Source organism: Rutilus rutilus, assembly GCF_951802725.1.
Source record: "Rutilus rutilus genome assembly, chromosome: 6".
Classification (NCBI taxonomy): Eukaryota; Metazoa; Chordata; class Actinopteri; order Cypriniformes; family Leuciscidae; genus Rutilus; species Rutilus rutilus.
In genome coordinates this window covers 13,130,402-13,149,536 of record NC_140214.1, presented here as the reverse complement: position 1 = coordinate 13,149,536, position 19,135 = coordinate 13,130,402, and the positions used below count along the sequence as shown (strand labels likewise).

Here is a 19,135-nt window from a genome sequence, read left to right as displayed (position 1 = left end):
CAGATGTTGTGACTGCATCTATGACTTACTAAGTCAGTGTGTCACTGCATGTTAAAAATACAGTGCAAAACGTGTACTTATTGTTAAAGCCAGAGAGCAAGCAAAGTCTAAAGTGCTTGTTTTGGCACGGTGGTAGGTGGTCCTTTACTGCTGTCCGGGATGCATCAGAACCCATTAGAGTTTACATTACAAATGCGAACATTTTGGACCCTGTGGACCCTCATGATCTGATCACCTCAGACGGATTTAAAAACCAGATGTTAAAAGTCTGGGGAAGTATCCAGGAAACTGCGCTGAAACACAGAGTTCTGACACAAAACAGGACAGCGCGTTTATACGCGAGTGTGTGTTTCTGGGGGAGGTGAAGAACACAAGGAGTATCTGACTGCGTGAGCCATTAAGTTTTTGAAGAGGATACTATGCTGCTTTATATTTGGGTCCGTGAAACTCAAGCCACTCTGCACCAGCATATACCCAAGAATAAATAAATATGTCGGGACATACTGAGAAATAGAAAACTTATAGCAAGATGTAGGCAAGATTACATGAAGGGGACAGATCAACAAGTCAAGTCCTCCTGATGCACACAATACGCTCAGGAGAGGAACAGGCAAAACAATCTGGTCCAAATTTACAAAGTAATATGCTTTATTGTGATGCACATTGCTTTCAGTTCGTATCCAATTTGCATAATTCATCTGTGCTAAAACAATGCAAATAGCATGTCAAAAAATATGCTGTTAATGGTGGGTGCAAAATGAACTCTTCCCTCTGAAATGAAGACTTTCAAATAATACTTAAAGGTTAAATGTCACACTTTCACACACACAGCTGTAGGGTAGAGCAAAACTTCAGCACTGCAAAAAAGCAGCAGTCCTTTAAAGTTTATCATACCGTAGAAAAAAAAAAAAAAAACTCTCCAAAGAGAGTGCAAAGTGAGAACACTGCATGCAAGGAAATAAATGCCATGTGTCTTGGCTGAGAGCTACAGCCCACAGATATTCCTTCCTTACTCCTCTCATATCCTCTTTTCATCTGTTCTCTCCTCAGCTCAAACCAAAAAGATTTTTTCCCTCCTAAAGATGTGAGTCATTCAAACTCAGATGCCATCGCACGTCCACCAGGCCTCTGTTTACAGTTCACTTCAGTCTTTGTCTTTCACGTGGTGTGCAGATCCTCCTCTAGGGTAAATTTAAATAAGTACTGTGAGGCAAGTGACTATAAAGGAACAGGAAAGCGAGTAGAGGAACAAAACACCATAAAAACAAAGCCACGTTTTCTTACATCCAGTCAGCGTGACCGACAGCTAAATCATTTACCAGCTACTAGTGAGAAAACATTCTCATAGAACGGAAATATGTGCTAAATTAATCCTGAAAACACAACACAGTTGTAAAACACACCTATAACCTAGTTGATTACACTTACGGTTCTTGGGAATAGTTATTGCACACAAATATGTGGTTGCAAGCTGTTACTTCTAGTTCCTTTATGCCAATGACTTCAACGGTAACGCACAATTACATGCAGACAAACAGATGTAAAAGAGGTTGCATCTCTACATGTGCACAAATAATGTGATTGTTTCCAACAATCAGAGTAAGGACTTAATAGCAGTAAGATGTTAACATGACATGAGCAAACCTCTTCACTCCCGTTTACATGCAATTCTCATTATTCTGATCATTTGAAAGAACTGTGGTTATTTTATTATTCATATACCCCAATGAACAGCACAAACAATGATCTCACATAGAATGTTTTACTGGCCACTGTTTTAATCTACTCGCGTCAAATGCAAAACACATTTCTATGGACGTATTGGATTTTTCCGGTTACTCCCCTAAATGTCTTTATTTATTTTGATGTATTTGACCATCAACATACTTGTGCAACGTTGTTAACACGAACTCATTTTCTTCACCACCCCAAAAATGTGATGCCTTCTTTATCGCTATTTTTACGAATATGTGCATGACGACATCATCAGTGTAAGTCACAAGCACATGTGCACTTTGGTCAGAGTGGAATAGATGCGAATATAGTGTTTACATACTTGCGTATTGCGATTATAATCAGCAAGTATTTGATCTAAGTATTGCATTCAAATTTTGATTTTTTGGGGGGTACATTTCTCATCATGAATATTGTATTACTTGGCTATACTTGATCTAAAACTCTTAAACCACATTTTTCAATTTCCAATCATTGGTCATGTAGTTTTAGGGCATTACATTAATTTAGAGACATGGAATATTGCACTTTTAAAAATTCAGTTGTCACACCACAGGGTGCTGAACTATTTAAAGGACCTGCAAAATAATGGTGATTAAAATATTGAAAAAAACGTAAAAAAAATGGTGCTCAGCTACAACACCTAAAATGTACGCTTACCCTTATACATTCATAAAAACGAATCATATAATATCATTAATTACCAATCAAAATACTATTATTACACACTTAAATTTGGAAAAGTATGGGACTGTCATAGCAATCTATTAATAATAAGCGAGTAAAACAACAGTCTGCTCTAGCATAGGACAGAGTACAATGGCAACCTGTCATGTTTTTCACATCATTTAATATTTACCCCCAAATGTAATATATTGCATTTAATATTACTTTTACTGAATGTGCTAGAAGTGAAGGTAAAATATTCTCACTGTGAGATTTCACACACTGGACCTTGTTAAAGAAACATGAGCAAAATGAATTCCAGCGTAAATCCTTCACAAATCCATTCTTACATAAATTGTCCCAATCAATTGAATGCCACAGCAATTTGCACACAAAAAAGTCTTATTCATCATGACACACCAGCAGAACAAAAAAATAAGGCACAATGCTTATTTTGTTTGACTGGAGAGAGAAGTAGTTACAGTCACGTTTTGGCACATTACTTACTCGTGGCCTTGATATCAGCCATGTGACTTTATAACCAAAACAACCACTTCACTTTTAGTCACTTGTTAAAAACTTTAGTCACTTGTTTTTCCTGCTTTGTATGACACTGTAATAATAATGGTTAGTACAACAAACCATTTCTTTAGTTTATATCATGTCTTTACAATTATAGCTTAGAGTGGAAACAATAAACTCTACTGCCAAGGGTGAGAGGAACTAAAAAAAGCTTATCTGTAATCATGAAAGGAGAAGTGGGAGGAGAATTATGATCACTCCCTTCTCATGTAAATGACCAGATCAGTGATAATAACCTGTGCATACGGTTTGCGACTATCTGTCAGTCAGATGGGCTTGGACTGCATTACACGTGTATTGAAAAACACTGGAAAACAGGATTAATGGACAACGCGAATGTGAACAATAATGGTAAGACTGTTGGGTCTGGACAATTTTTCTAAATATATATATTTTTTCTATTTGATATAATAATAAAAAATTAAGTAGTATTTGTGCCATTAGATTTTTGCACAGCCAGTCTATACGTCTATTTTGTTTTACATTACGTATAGACTGGCTTTGCAAAACTCTAATGGCACAAATACTACTTAATTTGAGTTAAATATTATTTTTATTTAGTAGTTGCAAACCAGTATAAACTGAAAATGCAGTTAAAATAGTTTACACAGGAAGCTTGTCAAGCTGTCATGTTTTTTAAATTGCTTTCCTGTGTAAACATGCACTAAAAAATGTTGTGTTTTGTAAGAGTCTGCTTTACAACATTTTTCTCTTTAAAATCTAATTTGCCCTGCAACAAATGTCTTCTAACAGACCCTGGTCATGGTGCCCCACCTCTGAGGCTGCTAATCGTGGGGCAGAAGCGGACCGGAAGGAGTTCAGTGGGCAACACACTCCTGGGTAAGGATGCATTCGATACATGGGGCGGAGCGGCCAGCGCAGTAGCACACAGAGAATCTGAAGGCCGAAACCTGATGGTCGTGGATGCCAGTGGATGGGGCACAAACGAGAAGCTCGTCCCTAAACAGGAGAAACTGGAGCTGTTTAATGCCTTATCGCTGTGTGAGCCCGGACCCCACGTTGTGCTCCTTGTCATTCCCTTACTGAACTTCAGCCACTCCGAGAAAGCAGTCATACAGAAACGCATGGAGATCCTCACAGAGGGCGTGTGGCGCCACACCATGGTTGTGTTCACGCTGGGCGACCGTCTGCGAGACTGCAGCATGCAGGACTACATCCAGACGTCCGGGAAGGATCTCCAATGGCTGCTGGAGAGGTGCAGGTATAGGTACCACGTTCTTAACAACAGGAACTCCCAGGACAGACAGCAGGTCTCTGGTCTGCTGGACCGTGCGGAAGACATACTGATGGAGAACGGGGGATGGCACTTCTCCCTACACATGTACTGCAGGCTGGAGGAGGAATGGAGCAGAAGGGAGAGGGAAATGAAAGAGAGGATACTAGAGATGCAAGATAGAGGGGGAAAAAACAGTCGAGGGCTGGATGTAGTTCCAAATCACAATCGACAAGGTGGTCTGCATGTGAACGATACTCTAATGAAATTAGTTTACCATGGCTAACTGCTGCCAAACAATGTTACACGACGTTACTATTGTTTCGCGATTAACTCAGAGTGAACCCTAGATGTGCTTCATGAATATATATGTCTTCAGTTGTGCAACTGCTACCATTTCTTTTCATTTTCTTCTCATTTTCTTTTGTTACCATTTCATCAAGTTTTTCACCATTTTTAAACAGCTTTTTGATTTAATATGACCTTTTTTGAAGTTCATTTTAAGTGGTCCTGTGGTGTGACAAATTATTAAAAATACAAATATTCATTTAATATATCGGTAACACTTTACAATAAGGTTTCATATGATAGCATTAGTTAACTACATTAGAACTAACAATGAACAATACCTTTACAGCTTGTATTGAATCTCAACATTTACTAAAAACTTTTTAAGATAAAAAAATTGTGCTGTGAACTAACGTGAACATTTTTCTTAACAAATATGATCAAAGATTAATAAATGATGTAAGAATATATTGCCTCTTTTAGGTCATTTAGTTAATTCATTAACTAATGTAAAAAAAAAAAAAACCTTATTGTATAGTGTATAGTAGTGTTATGAGAATATATATGAATGTTCATAAAAGTTATATAATAATGATCAACACCACCATTATCATTATTATTTTACCAAAATTACTTCATGTCAACTACCCACATTTTCACTTAAACATTGTTATTTAAAACTTGATGTGAGTCAGTGTGGTTAAATTAAAATATACTATACTATTGTAAATATGAACTTTTTTAAGATTTTAAGTTAAGGGTTATGTAATATCAATAAGGAAACTAGTAAGGCAGGGCAAACTCAATGACGATATTTTACAACATCTTACATAATGCAATGAGGGACAATCAAAGAATACTGAGGAGCAAAATCCTGTCTTACCTGACTCCTATTTCTTCCAATGATATTTAAAGACGATTGTGAATAAATGTGAATATGTTAAACAAAGTGTCTTCCTAAGTGTTTTGTATTATTTGCTTGTTATATCGTGGCACAAAACACTTTCATTTCCTTTTACGTATCTATTCATATTTTTGGCTTTTCGCTTGGATTACAGGACAGTATAAAGAAGGCTAGAGATAAGAAAGATATAAAAGACAGAGATCCAGTGTCCTCATGAGCACGACTGCTAACACGTGTCGAGAGGACGTGGACATCCTGATTCATTCATTTCATTGATTAATTTTAACACATCGTGTCTCTTATCTAGTCTATATTACTCTCTCCGTGTATGCACTCATATCTCTTACGTTTACTCATCTTCATATCATCACATCCATAAATTTTCCCACCCCTCCTGTATGAGTGACTGATGGCCATGTCATCACAGCGCTGAACCCCGAGCAGTCGCTTTAATTGATATGCGATTTGCACGTCATCTTAATCTGAGGAGGTGAGTTCCTTTAATGTGCTACTCAGGATGAGGCATTTCATTTAACAGATCAAAGCCGGAGAGCGAGCGGAACCTTAGAGGCCCTACTTTCAAAGCGAAATTCTCTCTCGGCGTCACACTGTGTCAAACATTATCTTGTTGCGGTTGGGTAAACAAGCCTGAGTGGAATGATGAGAGAGACATCATCGAGCGACAGTCATCGCCTGTCTCTCAAACACACAAAGAGAGACACGTACCCCACCGCCACAGATTCAGCCAATCACCCACGTTTACATATGCTGATAGTTGCTAATTTATGTGTGCAAATGTAATGCTCCCGCTGGCAAGCATGTTGTACAGTAGAGAGACGTGCTATCAGAGAAGTGTCTCTCTGGACGGGCTGTCTTCATTTCAGGGCTCTCTTACAGACACTGCCCATTAAAGAGGGTGATCTACTGACCCCTTTTCCACCCGCACCTCCAACCACCAGAACCTGTTACCACATGTAACGGAGCCAGAATTGCAGAGATAGATTCTCTCTCACACACACTCTTTCTATCGTAGTGAGGACTTTCCATTGACTTTTATTGTTTTTATACTAAGCAAATTATTTTCTATGGCCTAACCCTAAACCTCATACAAAACCTTTTGAATTTCAAGATTTTAAATAAAATACAATTTAGTATTATTATTAGGCCAGTGTATTTTATGTAAATTAGTACTTTTATTCAGCAAGGATGCATTAAATTGATCAAAAGTGTCAGTCTTTTATAAGTTTATATAAGGTTTCTATTTCAAATAAGTGCTGTCATTTTGAACCTTCTATACATCAAAGAATCCCGAGCTCTAAATCAGTACATTATAATGATTTATGTAGGATCATAAGACGCTGCTACAAATTTCGCTGCAAGGTCTCCCAGCTTGATCAGCTGAAAGGTGATTCAACCCCTTTAAATCTATCAAAATGTTCAGTCTGGCAAGAGTGAGAGATCAGCTACGATCAGCAAACCAGCTTAGGCTGGTCTTTTTCAGAAAGCTTTACTAAGAGCTCTGTAGATAAATAACGACATTGCATAAGTAGGTGAAGGTAGATAGATAATGAAGCCATCATTAGAATAAACCATCTCTCAGCATTTGAACCTTTGCCATACCCCATCATGGCACCAGCTCTGCTCTGCTCAAGAGCACTTTCCAGTTGGCAGCATTTATCACACTGTGGTCCAGCTAACCAACAGGTTCAGTTCAGGAACGACTATGAGGGTTTCTGTGCAATTGACAATACAGATAAATTGCAGTCACTATGGCTTGTACATATGCAAAGCAAACAGAAACCAAGCGTAGCGTTAGTTCTGGCAGGTCATGTTAGTCAAGCTCGCATCAGCTGACTCTCAGCTGATCCACGTCTACCTATAGGAATACGACGCCTATCACTGCATCCATATATAAGCTCCTTCAGTATTCAGTAACCTCCTGAGGGGGGTTATCGCTGCTCTCCCAGCTCTTATCCATGCTGGACTGCATGGATGCACAGGGAGTTCTTGCCCAGAACAGAACCATACCGCCAATCCAAACTGTTAGCTAATTGTCAATCATCTTTGACGATAGTGGTCCTGACAGAAAGTGTACATGATATACAAAGAGGTATGGAGGAATGCATGATGGCTGTACAGAGAAGCTCCCATGGATTTTAGATCATATAGCACAAGAGGACTGAGGAGGCAGAGAGAGAATCGATAGATCAGAGCAAAAATAAAGGCAATGAGAGAGAGAGAGAGAGAGAGAGAGGCGCACACTATTAAAGTGACCTGGTGGAATAAAATTGGACTTTAAAACATTCCTTACAAATTAAAACTAATATTGCATTTTTTTTTTTTTATGTAAAATAACATCTATTCTAAGAGGGGGTGGGGGAGAGGCGGGGGGCTGTGAGCTCTAATTCTAGAAAGCATTTTGCATGCTCCCTGAGTGTGAGTCATCAATCTTAAGACAAATTACACTTGTATAAATATGCATATAAATATACATCCATAACAAGTAAAAAATATTTACATATCTCACAAATCTCATGCAATGTTGCTTCTCAAGTAAATTGTTCATGTTTAAAGGATTTTTAGATGTTTTAACTAGAAAAAACTAGAAAAAAAAGATGAATTAAAAACTCATTAAGAAGTCATTGTTGCAGTTTAAGGGTCAGATTTACTAAACAGGGCAAATTATCAGAAAGTGCATTCCCCAAAAAAGTGCTGATGGGAGTGGAAAGTTGAAAAGTGAAAGACTGGGCGCAATCTACTGACGACATGCAAATTAAAGAACACAGACGCAGCCGGATCATTTCCATAATGACCAACGCAATCTACCAAGAGCAGCACAAATTAGCTTTATTTGGCCGGTAAATAATGGCGCAAATACCAGTAAATTGACTAGCGCAAACCTTAGTAAATCACCTTGCATGATTCACTTAAATAATCTCCTCCCGTTTTGCGTTCTAAAGGGAGACTCCTACAAATGCATGTGCAATAAGGTCACCGGCAAAAATAACCCTGTCCAGTGCTTATTTTTCACTGCTATCTTCAGTAAATCTTGACAGTAGTTTTTTTAACGCCAAAAAAGGGTTTGCATTGGCGCATGGGTGAGGAAAGCCATTAGAAAATATATTTATTTATATGCACACACATGCCCTTATCCTCAAAAAAACGACTAAAAACTGGGGGGGGGGGGGGGGAATCCCAATGTTTGCTTTTATGCCAAGTCACCACCACTCGACGTCCAGTGTAAAATCAGGGTCTTGAAACACAACATGCTCTTAAAGGTTGCCACAAACACATAGGGAAACACACAGTGAACACAGTGTAAGTCCTGTATTTTAAGCTCTGTGGATAACAATGCTTAACATAATCCAAAGTCTACTTGTCTGTGGTCACCCCGTTCTCTCATTTGTGTGGTTAGATTTGCTGTTGGATAAGTGTAAGGATGAGAAACAGCCAAATCTGATGAGCTGGAGTTAGTGAGGAACCAGCAGACGGGCTTATTAACAGAGCCCACTGCCACCACAGCTCAATCAATGAAAATACTGTCTCTCTTTATTTTGTCTTCCCTCACTCTCTTCACTCTCTTTGTCTCTGTCAGCGACTGAATGATGTCTGTTTCCACGGAAACTCCTTCAGGCAACTAGGTGTGCAAATATCACAGAGCGGTGCAGAAAGGACAAAACGTGTTGAAAAATGTGCTTTGGGGGGACAAAAGCAAGAATCAAAGAGTCAAACGTGGGTCCGTTCCACTAGCTGGCGGCGCTGATTTTGGCATTACCTGGTTACAACGTCTATGCTGAGTTTAGCGATCACAATCTCAAGAGCCAGAGTTAATAAAACTATAAGTCTATATAAACAATAGCATGTGATTGATAAGGTTATTGTGACCTTTTGTAGGTGTGATAAATAGTTACTCTGTCATTTTTTTGGGTTTGATCCAGAAGTGTGCATGAATAACGTTTGACGTAACAGTGCAGCCGTCAAACTATTCAGCTTGATAAAAGACCCAGCAACTATAAGCTAAACAAACAGCTTCCGTCTACCCTTTGTTTTTCAAGAAAATAAGCCTTCAAGGAGATTACCCAAGTTAGTAAGCCAATGGTGGAGTTTTTGTGTGTGCACACAGGCGCAAAGTCCCACAAACTGCATGGTCAGCAATCGTGAAGGTAAGTCTCATTTCGACATATTACGAGTCTGAGGTACTGAGCCAACCTTGGGTGCCCTAACATGCAGGGATGGCTGAGTAATGATATGCTTTAATAACACATATTCATATCTGTCATACCAGAATATTTCCAGGGCAGAAAAAAACCCCACATCAAGTACCTACGTTGGGCAGCTTGCCAGCTTGGACTGTGAAAAAAAACAAAAACAACACTCAACAGTTTCCAAACGTCTTCTCTCATTGCATTACGGAGGCATTCTGTGCATGTGCTTAACCTCCTCTTGACTTCACTGTGTGTGTGTGTGTGTGTGTGTGTGTGTGTGTGTGTGTTGTACTGTAAGGATGAATGTAACAGCTGTGGGTGAGGCTGCAGCCTTATGGCGTTAGCTGAAACTTGATCTAGCAAACTAATCCTCTAATGACTGGCTCTCAATTAACACAGAGCCAAGCTGTTTGTCCTGAAAAGAGAAAAGAGCACTTCTCTGTCCTCTCTCTACCTCTTTATCCATCTGTTTGTTCCCTCCCTACTTATGCCAGGTGCTCTTCATCCACTCCCAGTACCAGATGGAATTGTGGATAGATGTTTACAGCAATGTCTATAAATTACATAACATTTTCCTATTGGAACTAACTAACTAACTAACTAACTAACTAACTAACTAACTAACTAACTAACTAACTAACTAACTAACATATATTGACATCAATTTACCTTCTAAGAGTCTTAGAGTCTTAGAGTCTTGGAACTAACTAACTAATTAACTGATACTAACTAAATGATACTGACAGTCATTTACGTTACATAACTTTTCCCTATTGTTCCTATATGGGTATATTTTTCTAATCATATACAAAGACAGTGTGTCGTTCATTTATGTAAAATACTTAAATCAATGAAGTGAAAGAAATTCCCCATATCAACAAAATAAAATAAAATAAAATAAATAAAAATTGTTTAAACATTAAATGTAGTTATAGTATTAATGCTGGCTGCTATTCCTGGTATTGGTATTTCTTGAAGTACACTTGAGTACCATGTAAATTCCAGGGTGCGGAATGAGATAGTGAACATAATAACCATTCAGTACCATGGTGTATATCATTGTACAATGGTATCTGATAGTACTATGGCACCATATTACTTATAAGGGAATAGATAGCATATATGTCAGCTACAGTTCACTATACTGTGTCTACAGAGGCTTTGAACCCATAACTAGATAAGCCTAAAAAAGGCTATTATGAAATGTTAGATAATAGATAAAAGGGGATAAATTATATGTTGGATAAGAGATAAAAAGAAAACAATTATACATCATAAATATCTGGGGCATTTTTTGGCACTTTTTTGTCTTGTGCCCATTTTACAGGCGTTTATAATGTAGGATCCACACTGCATCCGTTAGCTCAGTTAATATGTGACAGCAAGTGGCCCCACCTCTCCTGCTGACTGACAGATGCTGATGGACCAATTAAAAGGGATGACAGCATTGCTTTAACTCCCTTATCCAAATGCTAATTTCCCACAAGCTTCTGGATTAACACACAAAATCTGAGGCAGCTGCTGTCATCTGCCGAATAGAGACAGAAGAGGAGAATAAACACACATGCAAACACAGTCTGGGCTTCATCCCAATATTCATATCAACCATCCTAAACAATATTCAAGATTAGACATAATGTTGTGTCCTGAGTCATTGACTGTTGAATATGGCACGTCAAACATGCCTGTGAATTCATTAATGATTTTTGGGCAAATATTGATGATTATTATTTTCTGGTGAACATCTTGACTATGCTGGTCGACCAGCACTGACAAAACCAGTCTGGACCAGCATGAACCAGGATTAAGCTGTTTTTTTTTTAGCAGGGTATTACAGCCTTCCTCTGTAAAAACGTTTAGTGTAGGTGTCTTAAGAGACTTCAACATCAAAGGGAAGAATATAATACAGCTTAGCAAACAGCTTAGGTCTTAAGGAACAGATGTGGCCTAAACAGCACTACTGAGTCACACTCTCTCCACACACACACACACACACACACACACACACACACACACACACACACACACACACACACACACACACACACACACACACACACACACACACACACACACACACAAGAGAGGCTGAGAGAACGGTAATCTCTCTGATAAGATGCAGACGACCCTGCCGATTTATTAGGCAAGTTTGCCACCGGCTAGCGACACCATACAGCGTTAACCTACTGACCCATATAGCAGCCCTCTCCACCCCATCTCCAACCCGTCTTACACAGACAGTAAGACACAACTGTGTCATACAGACAAATGGACAGCACAATTCATTGAAATAAAATTAACTTTGCAATATTTAAACCTCAAAAGGTATAACTGAATTAAAAAAATATATTTTTTGTTTTATTATAAAGACACATTTTTATATTATAATAAAATTATAATTATAATAAAAATGCCTTTATAATAAAATATAAAAAATATATTGTTGTGAATAATAATCATTTGTATTTTATTATTGTTATATTATATTATATAGTAGAAGAACTGACAAAAAAGAGATCTTAATCCACTTTTTATATATTATATTATATTATATTATATAGTAGTAGAACTGACAAAAAGATATCTTAATCCACTTTTTTACCAATATAATATAATATAATATAATATAATATAATTAATTATACAAATTATTATTATTATGTTAATAATAATAATATCGATTTGTATTTTATATTATATTATTAGAAGTAAAATAACTAACAAAAAAAACGAATCCAAAAAATATCCACTTATCCACTTTTTGACTCAATGTCGGTCTACATTCAAAAAATGGCAAATACTTGTCTAAATAAATCAGCTAAATCCAGCCCTATAAGACACATTATCAGACAAGTACACACACATACACACATAGAAAAAGAGTGGCTGGAACATTTATACATGGGCAAGAAGATACGAGGAGACAATAGGACACTGTGTACGTCTCAGGCAGTGTGTTTACATGACAGTCAGCCTATGTCTCTTTCCTTGTTCATCTCAATCTCAGACCCACAGTAATTATCTATGTAGCACTCGTTCTAGATTCTCTGTATACCTGCCCTTTTCTCGTCCTCTCTGTCTCTCTCTCTCTCTCTCTGATGCTGAGACTAAAGGACTGTGCTATTGGAGTGGGAATATGGATCAGACGCTATTGTGTGATGAATCATAGTTAGATCTAATTGGTGTTTTAATCCCTGACAATACAGGGCAGAGTGACAGCAGCCTTCTGCCAGTCAGAGAGTGAGCGAAAGAGAGAGAAAGCACAGATAGAGGGTCTCCGCCATCTCTCAATTATATCTACTCTGTGTTCCACATTCACATTAGGGCGGCACATGTCAATTTCCCGCTCATTTCTTTGTTGAACACTGGCAATTAGTGGAAGTTTACATGCAGTCAGAAGGTTCTCTGTTCATCTTCCTCATTATGTATTGCATAAATGTGCTCCAGACAGGCTGGCTGACCTCATAATTGCAAGAAACACAGACATAGCATTGAATGATGCAGCATGTAATATCGCAAACAGTGTCACTGTCTAGCCCCTGTCCTGTCACAACCGGAGAAGCTCGAGTGGAATGCCAGGCGTCCTCATGCCAGTGTGGAGGGAGCGCTGGGATGTGTGTCTTTTGAGAATGTGCAAAATAAATATTTTGATAAGCGAATAGTCTAGGTGGTCTAAACTAGTCTAAGTGATTTAAACAAAGCCGTGAATAATTGGGCTGGTATGCTGGTATTATTTTGAGGTATTCATGCACACAGGATTGGTTCTTCCAGTTCAAAAACAACATGACAGAGCGAACAGAATGAGCCCATCCTGACACATCCAGCATGTGCACTAGTGAGCGGTGGTGAGGCTTGATTAGGGCCTGCCTGCTGCTTTTCATTTGCAGTGCGATGAATCATAGCGGCAGTGATAAACACTATTCTACTGCCGTGCAGATAACTTCTCGGGGTGTTGTCACTCACACACACACACACACACACACGGTATGCAGAAGAACAGACAGACGTGGGCTCCACCGAGACAGAGAAGCATCTTACTTTCAGTCTTCTCGCTCTCTCTCACACAAAAACCTGCACACGCCTGTTCACAATTTGTACACACACCCATAATCCTCCACAAATAACTTCCTTTTCTACACTTTCACACTGTCTGGGTTCCTGTTTTCACACATTCGATGATTTCAGAGTTCCTCTCGAACACAAATAGGCTATTCTCACTAAGCTAGTGAGTTGCCTTCTATGCAGTTTTTGGGAATCACAGACATGAGCCGCTTTTCCACCGTGAAGCCGAACGGTTCTAAGAATGCTAAGGAATGGTTCCAGTTGTATTTACACTTGAGCTTGGTTCGACATGGCATGATTACAAACCGTTCTCGGCACAGTTGGCTAGAATGGTACAATGCGTGTAGTGACGTCGTCGCCACTCAGGACTGGTCACTTGTCTGATGCCTGGCTGCCAGTTTCTCTGGAGCTGGCCAAGTGCCCTATTTGAGGGAAGTTAACGTTAAAAAGTAAAAGTTAATAATAATAAAATTAAAAGAAATATCTGATCATCCTCCATAACACAGTCACTATTTACATCTCATTTCATTCCACAGCCTCACAGTGGAAAATTAAACCATATATGTAGCAGCTAGGCCGGATCGGCATGGAATGGAACGGTTAAGCAATGAAACAGTTTGGTCCGATGGTGGAAAAGCGGCTATGGTGTCTCGTAATCTAGAGAGCTGCCTACCTAGATTTCTAGGCAAAATAGACACCAAACTTTTTACTTAAGCAGCTCAATAAGTTTTAAAATAATGTGCACATGATGCCCCCAAATGCTGTCTAAGTAGACAGTTTACTAATTTCTGAGACATCTAAAACACAGTTCAATTAGGAAGCTAATTATGCCCCAAGAGTGCTAAGTAGGCAGTTTACTAGGTTTTGGGAACACTATGATGTCCAAAAAACGCTGGATTTGTGTAGGAATTGTAAAATGCAATGCTTAAATATGTTGTCTAATTAGGCAGCTCAATAAGTTGACACAACATGCCTATGATTTCCAAAAATGCGGGCTAAAGGCCCTTGCACACTGAGTCCGAAAATTTCGTATGCGTTTTTTCGTATTCGTGATTCGACGGCTCTGAATTGTCAAAACACCATTCAAAATTGCTACGGATGCGAATGCAAATTTTTTATGACAGACAAATGTTTCAGAGGCCTAGAGCAAGCGTGATTGACAAAACGTGAGGTCGTATTTATTTTTTAACGTGCGAAAATTTCAGATGAGAATTTCGGACTTTTTTATATTATCTGAAACATTCTGCAGTTTTTAATGTCAAGCATGTGCTATTTGGACTTTGCAATTTTAAAGAACCCTTTAAGGTTCTGTATATGGAGAAATGTCTTAAACGATTTGCATAGTAAGTTCATGTTTAACTGGTTATTTTCATTGTTTTCTAATGATAAATCCATTTAATTCATAAAATTCTGTTAAATTTAAAATGAATTCAAACAAATTCCATAAAATGATCCCATGATGGGAACCCCTAAAAGGTTCTATTTATGAAGCGCCTGACCGAACCCTTTAAGGTAGGAACCTTTTCTTCTAAGAGTGTAGGTTTTGAGATGCTATGCCTAATTGCCTATAGTGCCCAAAATGCTAAGGGTGCAGACTGCTCAGTCGTGAAACACTATGATCCTATAATGCTCAAATATGCTGCATGTCCAATTAAGCAGCTCAATAGATTTTGAAACACTTTTTATGATTTAAAAAAATGATGTCTAATAGGCAGCTGTAGACTTGGAATTAAGCCTTTTCCCCATTAGTATTTGATTCACAGGACTGGACACCAGCTATCTTGCCAAGAAAAATCTTTATTCTTATATGTCAGGAGAGAAACTCCTGAGATGTTGTTATATTCATGCCAGGTCTATGCGTTTCCGTGTTTCTCCTCCCACACCCCATCATTCCTCTATTTCTCCTTCCTCTCACCCTGTCATCTCTCAGTTTCTCTGCGGTGGTACAGTAAGATTGAGTACAAAATACATTATGAAATTTTTATGAAAATGAATAAAGAAAAATAATACTAAAAAATAAGTTTCAGCAGCTCACTAGGTATTGAGGACATCTGTATCTTTCTCTTTCTTGTGTTTATTTTATCTCTCACTCCAACAATGGACACTTTAAACTCATAGATATCTCATATCTCATAGACCTATTTACCACAGAGGAGTCTGATTCAGTCAGACAGCTCTGAGTGTGTGTAATGAAACTATTGCTATTGTCCGCTGAGATGTGTAATAATTCAGTTTTGGAAGCATGCTTGCATATATATTAAAATTAAGCCTGGGGTTTAGACTGTGCTGCACATATCTTAAAAATGTCACAGCTTACATTTTTCTGACCTCATATTCCTTACTGCATTCATTACCCATGATTCTCTCTCTCTCTCTCTCTCTCTCTCTCTCAACCTAATTGTCGCTCTCAATCTCTTACATACCAAGGAAAGGTTCTTAGCCCCCTGCACGCAACTTAGAACGTGCAATACAACTAAAACGTGTATATAAACTCACAATCCTCAGCGCAAATCTTAACATTACTTTGGAAAGCATGAGCTTTCAAGAGCAGCCCTGCGATTCGGTCCAAAGTTGGCTTTGCCAAACACCTCTTGAGATTCATAGAATTCTCTCTCTCTCTCTCTTTCAAGCATTAAACGTTGCTTCGCTCATTTCATACAATTTTCCAGCAAATAAAGACATGCTTAATAGAAGCTTTGAAAAGGTTTCAAACGGACTTAGGGCCACTTACTGAGTTGCTCTTTCCATCTGAAAGGGAGAAAGAGGGCTCTTTCAACTTCAGAGAGGGGGCTTTGAGAGCATCCCACACTGCTCTCTGTCCCCTGATACGGAAACAAGCCAGGGAGGAGAAGACTATGTTGAGAGACACCGAGGCTAAAGCAGACTAATCCATATAAACAGGGCTGAAATACACTGATAGGATTCTGCTTATAGGGTTACTGGGTTGCTTATTAAAATATTACTTTATCAAGTACAATGACAGGTTTTATAAAGGGATATCATGCTTTTATTCCTCTTACATTGGCAATTCAACCAATGGAGTGAAACGTCTACAGACAAAGAGTCTGTTAAGTGATTAAAAAGTGTTCCCAAATAATAACCGCAAATTGTTATTCGTGCATGTACTTATTATTATCATAAATCATTTTAATTATTTATTAACATTGGTGCCTTTTACCATACAGCTGTTGCTACTATAATAAAACAAGCTACTCAATGGTACTCAATACTATGGTAAAACAAGCCTCTTGATGTGCCTTAATGCTTTATTTTATTTAGATTATCCCCCCCAAAAAAACATTCTGTCAACATTTACCCACCTTCACGTCATTGCAATCTTATATGACTTACTTTCTTCTGTGAAACACAAAAGAAGATATTTGTAAAAATGTCTCAGTGTTTTGTACATACAATCGTCAATGGGGTCTAATTTCATTTGGGTGAAAATGTTCTTCAAAATATCTTATTTTGTGTCATACAGGTTTAGAACAACATGAGGGTGAGTAAATGATGACAGAAGTTTCGTGAACTATCCCTTTAAGTTAAAAATGGAACAGTCCTCTGCAGGGATGGAACATGGAGTTTCTTTCATGGAGAAACAGCTAAATCTAACAGATGACTCCCTGAATCTTTGTTCTAAGAAGTGAGGGGGGGGGGGGGGGGGGGGGACACCTTGAGGTTGTGCTATCAAATAAAGCTCAGAGGGTTACAAAAACATGCCTCTGGCTTTAAAATGCTGTTTCACACAAAACTCTCTGGCACACACACACACGCACACAGTGTCTACCTGGCGTGTCTACCTGGCAGGAGTGGATTAATAAAAAAGTGTTTCCAAAACACATGCTGATGATGGATGAAGGAGAGTTTCAAGCCTTTACAAACACAGAGGCTCAGTGTTTAGCCTTGTGAATAGTGTGACAGTTCTGAGGGCTTGAAACTAAAATATAATCACTTGCACAACACACACATTCTAACACTCAGTATGCACCCAAATAAACACATTTTAAGTGAATATCAAAATGGGAGCCTCTCCTCATTAGTTGTAATGCTAAGTGTAGCATACAGTTAAGATAACTATAAATTGTTCAACCATCCTGCCTCCACTGCCATTGCGTGTTTCTCACATTAATAATGAATATATGCCTGCAACAATGCCCATGCACCCTGAGGGATATCATGAGAGAAGAGCCAGACTCCATCTCTTTACATTGTTGTCTTGAACTAACAGGACAGGAGACAAGACACTGTATGTTGAAATACTTATAATCTGTGGATACTTTTCAAGCAGTGCTGACACAGAACACAGTGTTGCTGCAGCTGAACTAGTAAAGCATGGCACTAGCAAGGTAAGGGTTTCAACAGTCAGGGAACACAAATACAGTGATAAAATGTGTAGCTTGAATGGACATTAAGTTTGTTTGGAAAAAAAGCCAACTGGGTACTCTCCTGAAAAAAAAAATGGGTTGCTGATCTTCTAGCCTGGTCAAGCTGGTTAGTTGGCCAGGCTGGGAGACCGGCTAGACCACGAGTGTCCAATGCTCCTGGAGGGCAACTATACTGAGTTTAGCTCCAATCCTTATTAAACACACTTGAACAAGATAAATGAGGTCTTCAGGATTACTAAAAACTTCCAGGAAAGAGCATTGGCCTAGTTGGAGCAAGAAATCTGCAGGACACTGGCCCTCCAAGAGCAGGATTGGAGGACAGGACCCCTTGGCTAGACTAGCTGAAGACCAGTTTGGCCAGGCTGGGTGACCAACAAACCAGCTTAGACTGGTTTACGTTTTTTTTTTTTTCAGCAGGGTAAATGTAATGCAAATAATAAGTTAGAACAACACCATAAGCTTATCCCTCTGGAGAAATTTGTTGTTAATGCCTTGCTTAGGGGTAAAACGGTGATGGAATTGAACAAACAATCTTACAGTTCCTGAGCCTTAACCACTACACCACAACAACCCAATTCAAGCAGGTTTACCAGATCTCCAAGCAGAAACCTTCATGTCAAGTAAGACTTTAAGTATCAAACAATTATTCAGGAATAACACAACTCTGAAGAAAGTGTATACTTACGATCTAGGCCATTGATGTAGCGCATGGTGATCTCACAGTGGCCCCACACTGCACTGACAATGGGGTACAGCTTTTTGCCTTAAGGCCTCTGAATGCCACTCCGAGATACTGTCCATCAACCATGAAGCTCAGTGTGCCCTCATCCATGTCCAGCACCACCATCAAGGCATCCGGCAGTACAAAGGCCTCCTCTGGCTCCAGGAAACTTGGGTATGTTGGCGCAGAAGAAGCCGGCCGGTTCTTACTGTTGTGGTAGAGCTTGTTACGTCCCAGGTCCCAGCCCCAGGACTCACTATCACTGCCAACTAAAGATGTGTAGCCCACTGAGTGCAACGGGGCGTCTGCCGTGGCCACGCCCACCACTGCGTGTGTGCCTCGTTGCCTAGCAGG

The 19,135-nt window shown here is 39.0% G+C and overlaps 2 protein-coding genes across 2 annotated transcripts in view; one reads left to right on the top strand and one right to left on the bottom strand.

Moving 5' to 3' along the window:
- The window catches only part of spsb4a (splA/ryanodine receptor domain and SOCS box containing 4a), a gene marked incomplete at its 5' end in the record, with an annotated part of 32,083 nt that extends 12,954 nt beyond the window's left edge, over positions 1-19,129 (bottom strand). The window contains 2 exon segments of the mRNA XM_084411502.1: positions 18,746-18,826; positions 18,829-19,129. Coding sequence (XP_084267628.1) covers positions 18,746-18,826; positions 18,829-19,129 — 382 coding nt within the window.
- LOC311292056 (GTPase IMAP family member 9) lies at positions 3,218-5,424 on the top strand. Its single transcript, XM_084411501.1, has 2 exons — positions 3,218-3,333; positions 3,736-5,424. The coding sequence occupies exons 1-2, from the start codon at positions 3,306-3,308 to the stop codon at positions 4,500-4,502; spliced, it is 795 nt and encodes a 264-aa protein (XP_084267627.1). The 5' UTR covers positions 3,218-3,305; the 3' UTR covers positions 4,503-5,424.
- Positions 19,130-19,135: the final 6 nt, after the last annotated feature.

What these genes read in the sequence shown, in the direction of transcription:
- LOC311292056 (XM_084411501.1), top strand. Translation starts at nt 3,306, where the DNA reads ATGGACAACGCGAATGTGAACAATAATG. An exon ending in CGCGAATGTGAACAATAATG is followed by an intron (nt 3,334 to 3,735) that starts GTAAGACTGTTG and finishes GTCTTCTAACAG; the next exon opens with ACCCTGGTCATGGTGCCCCA.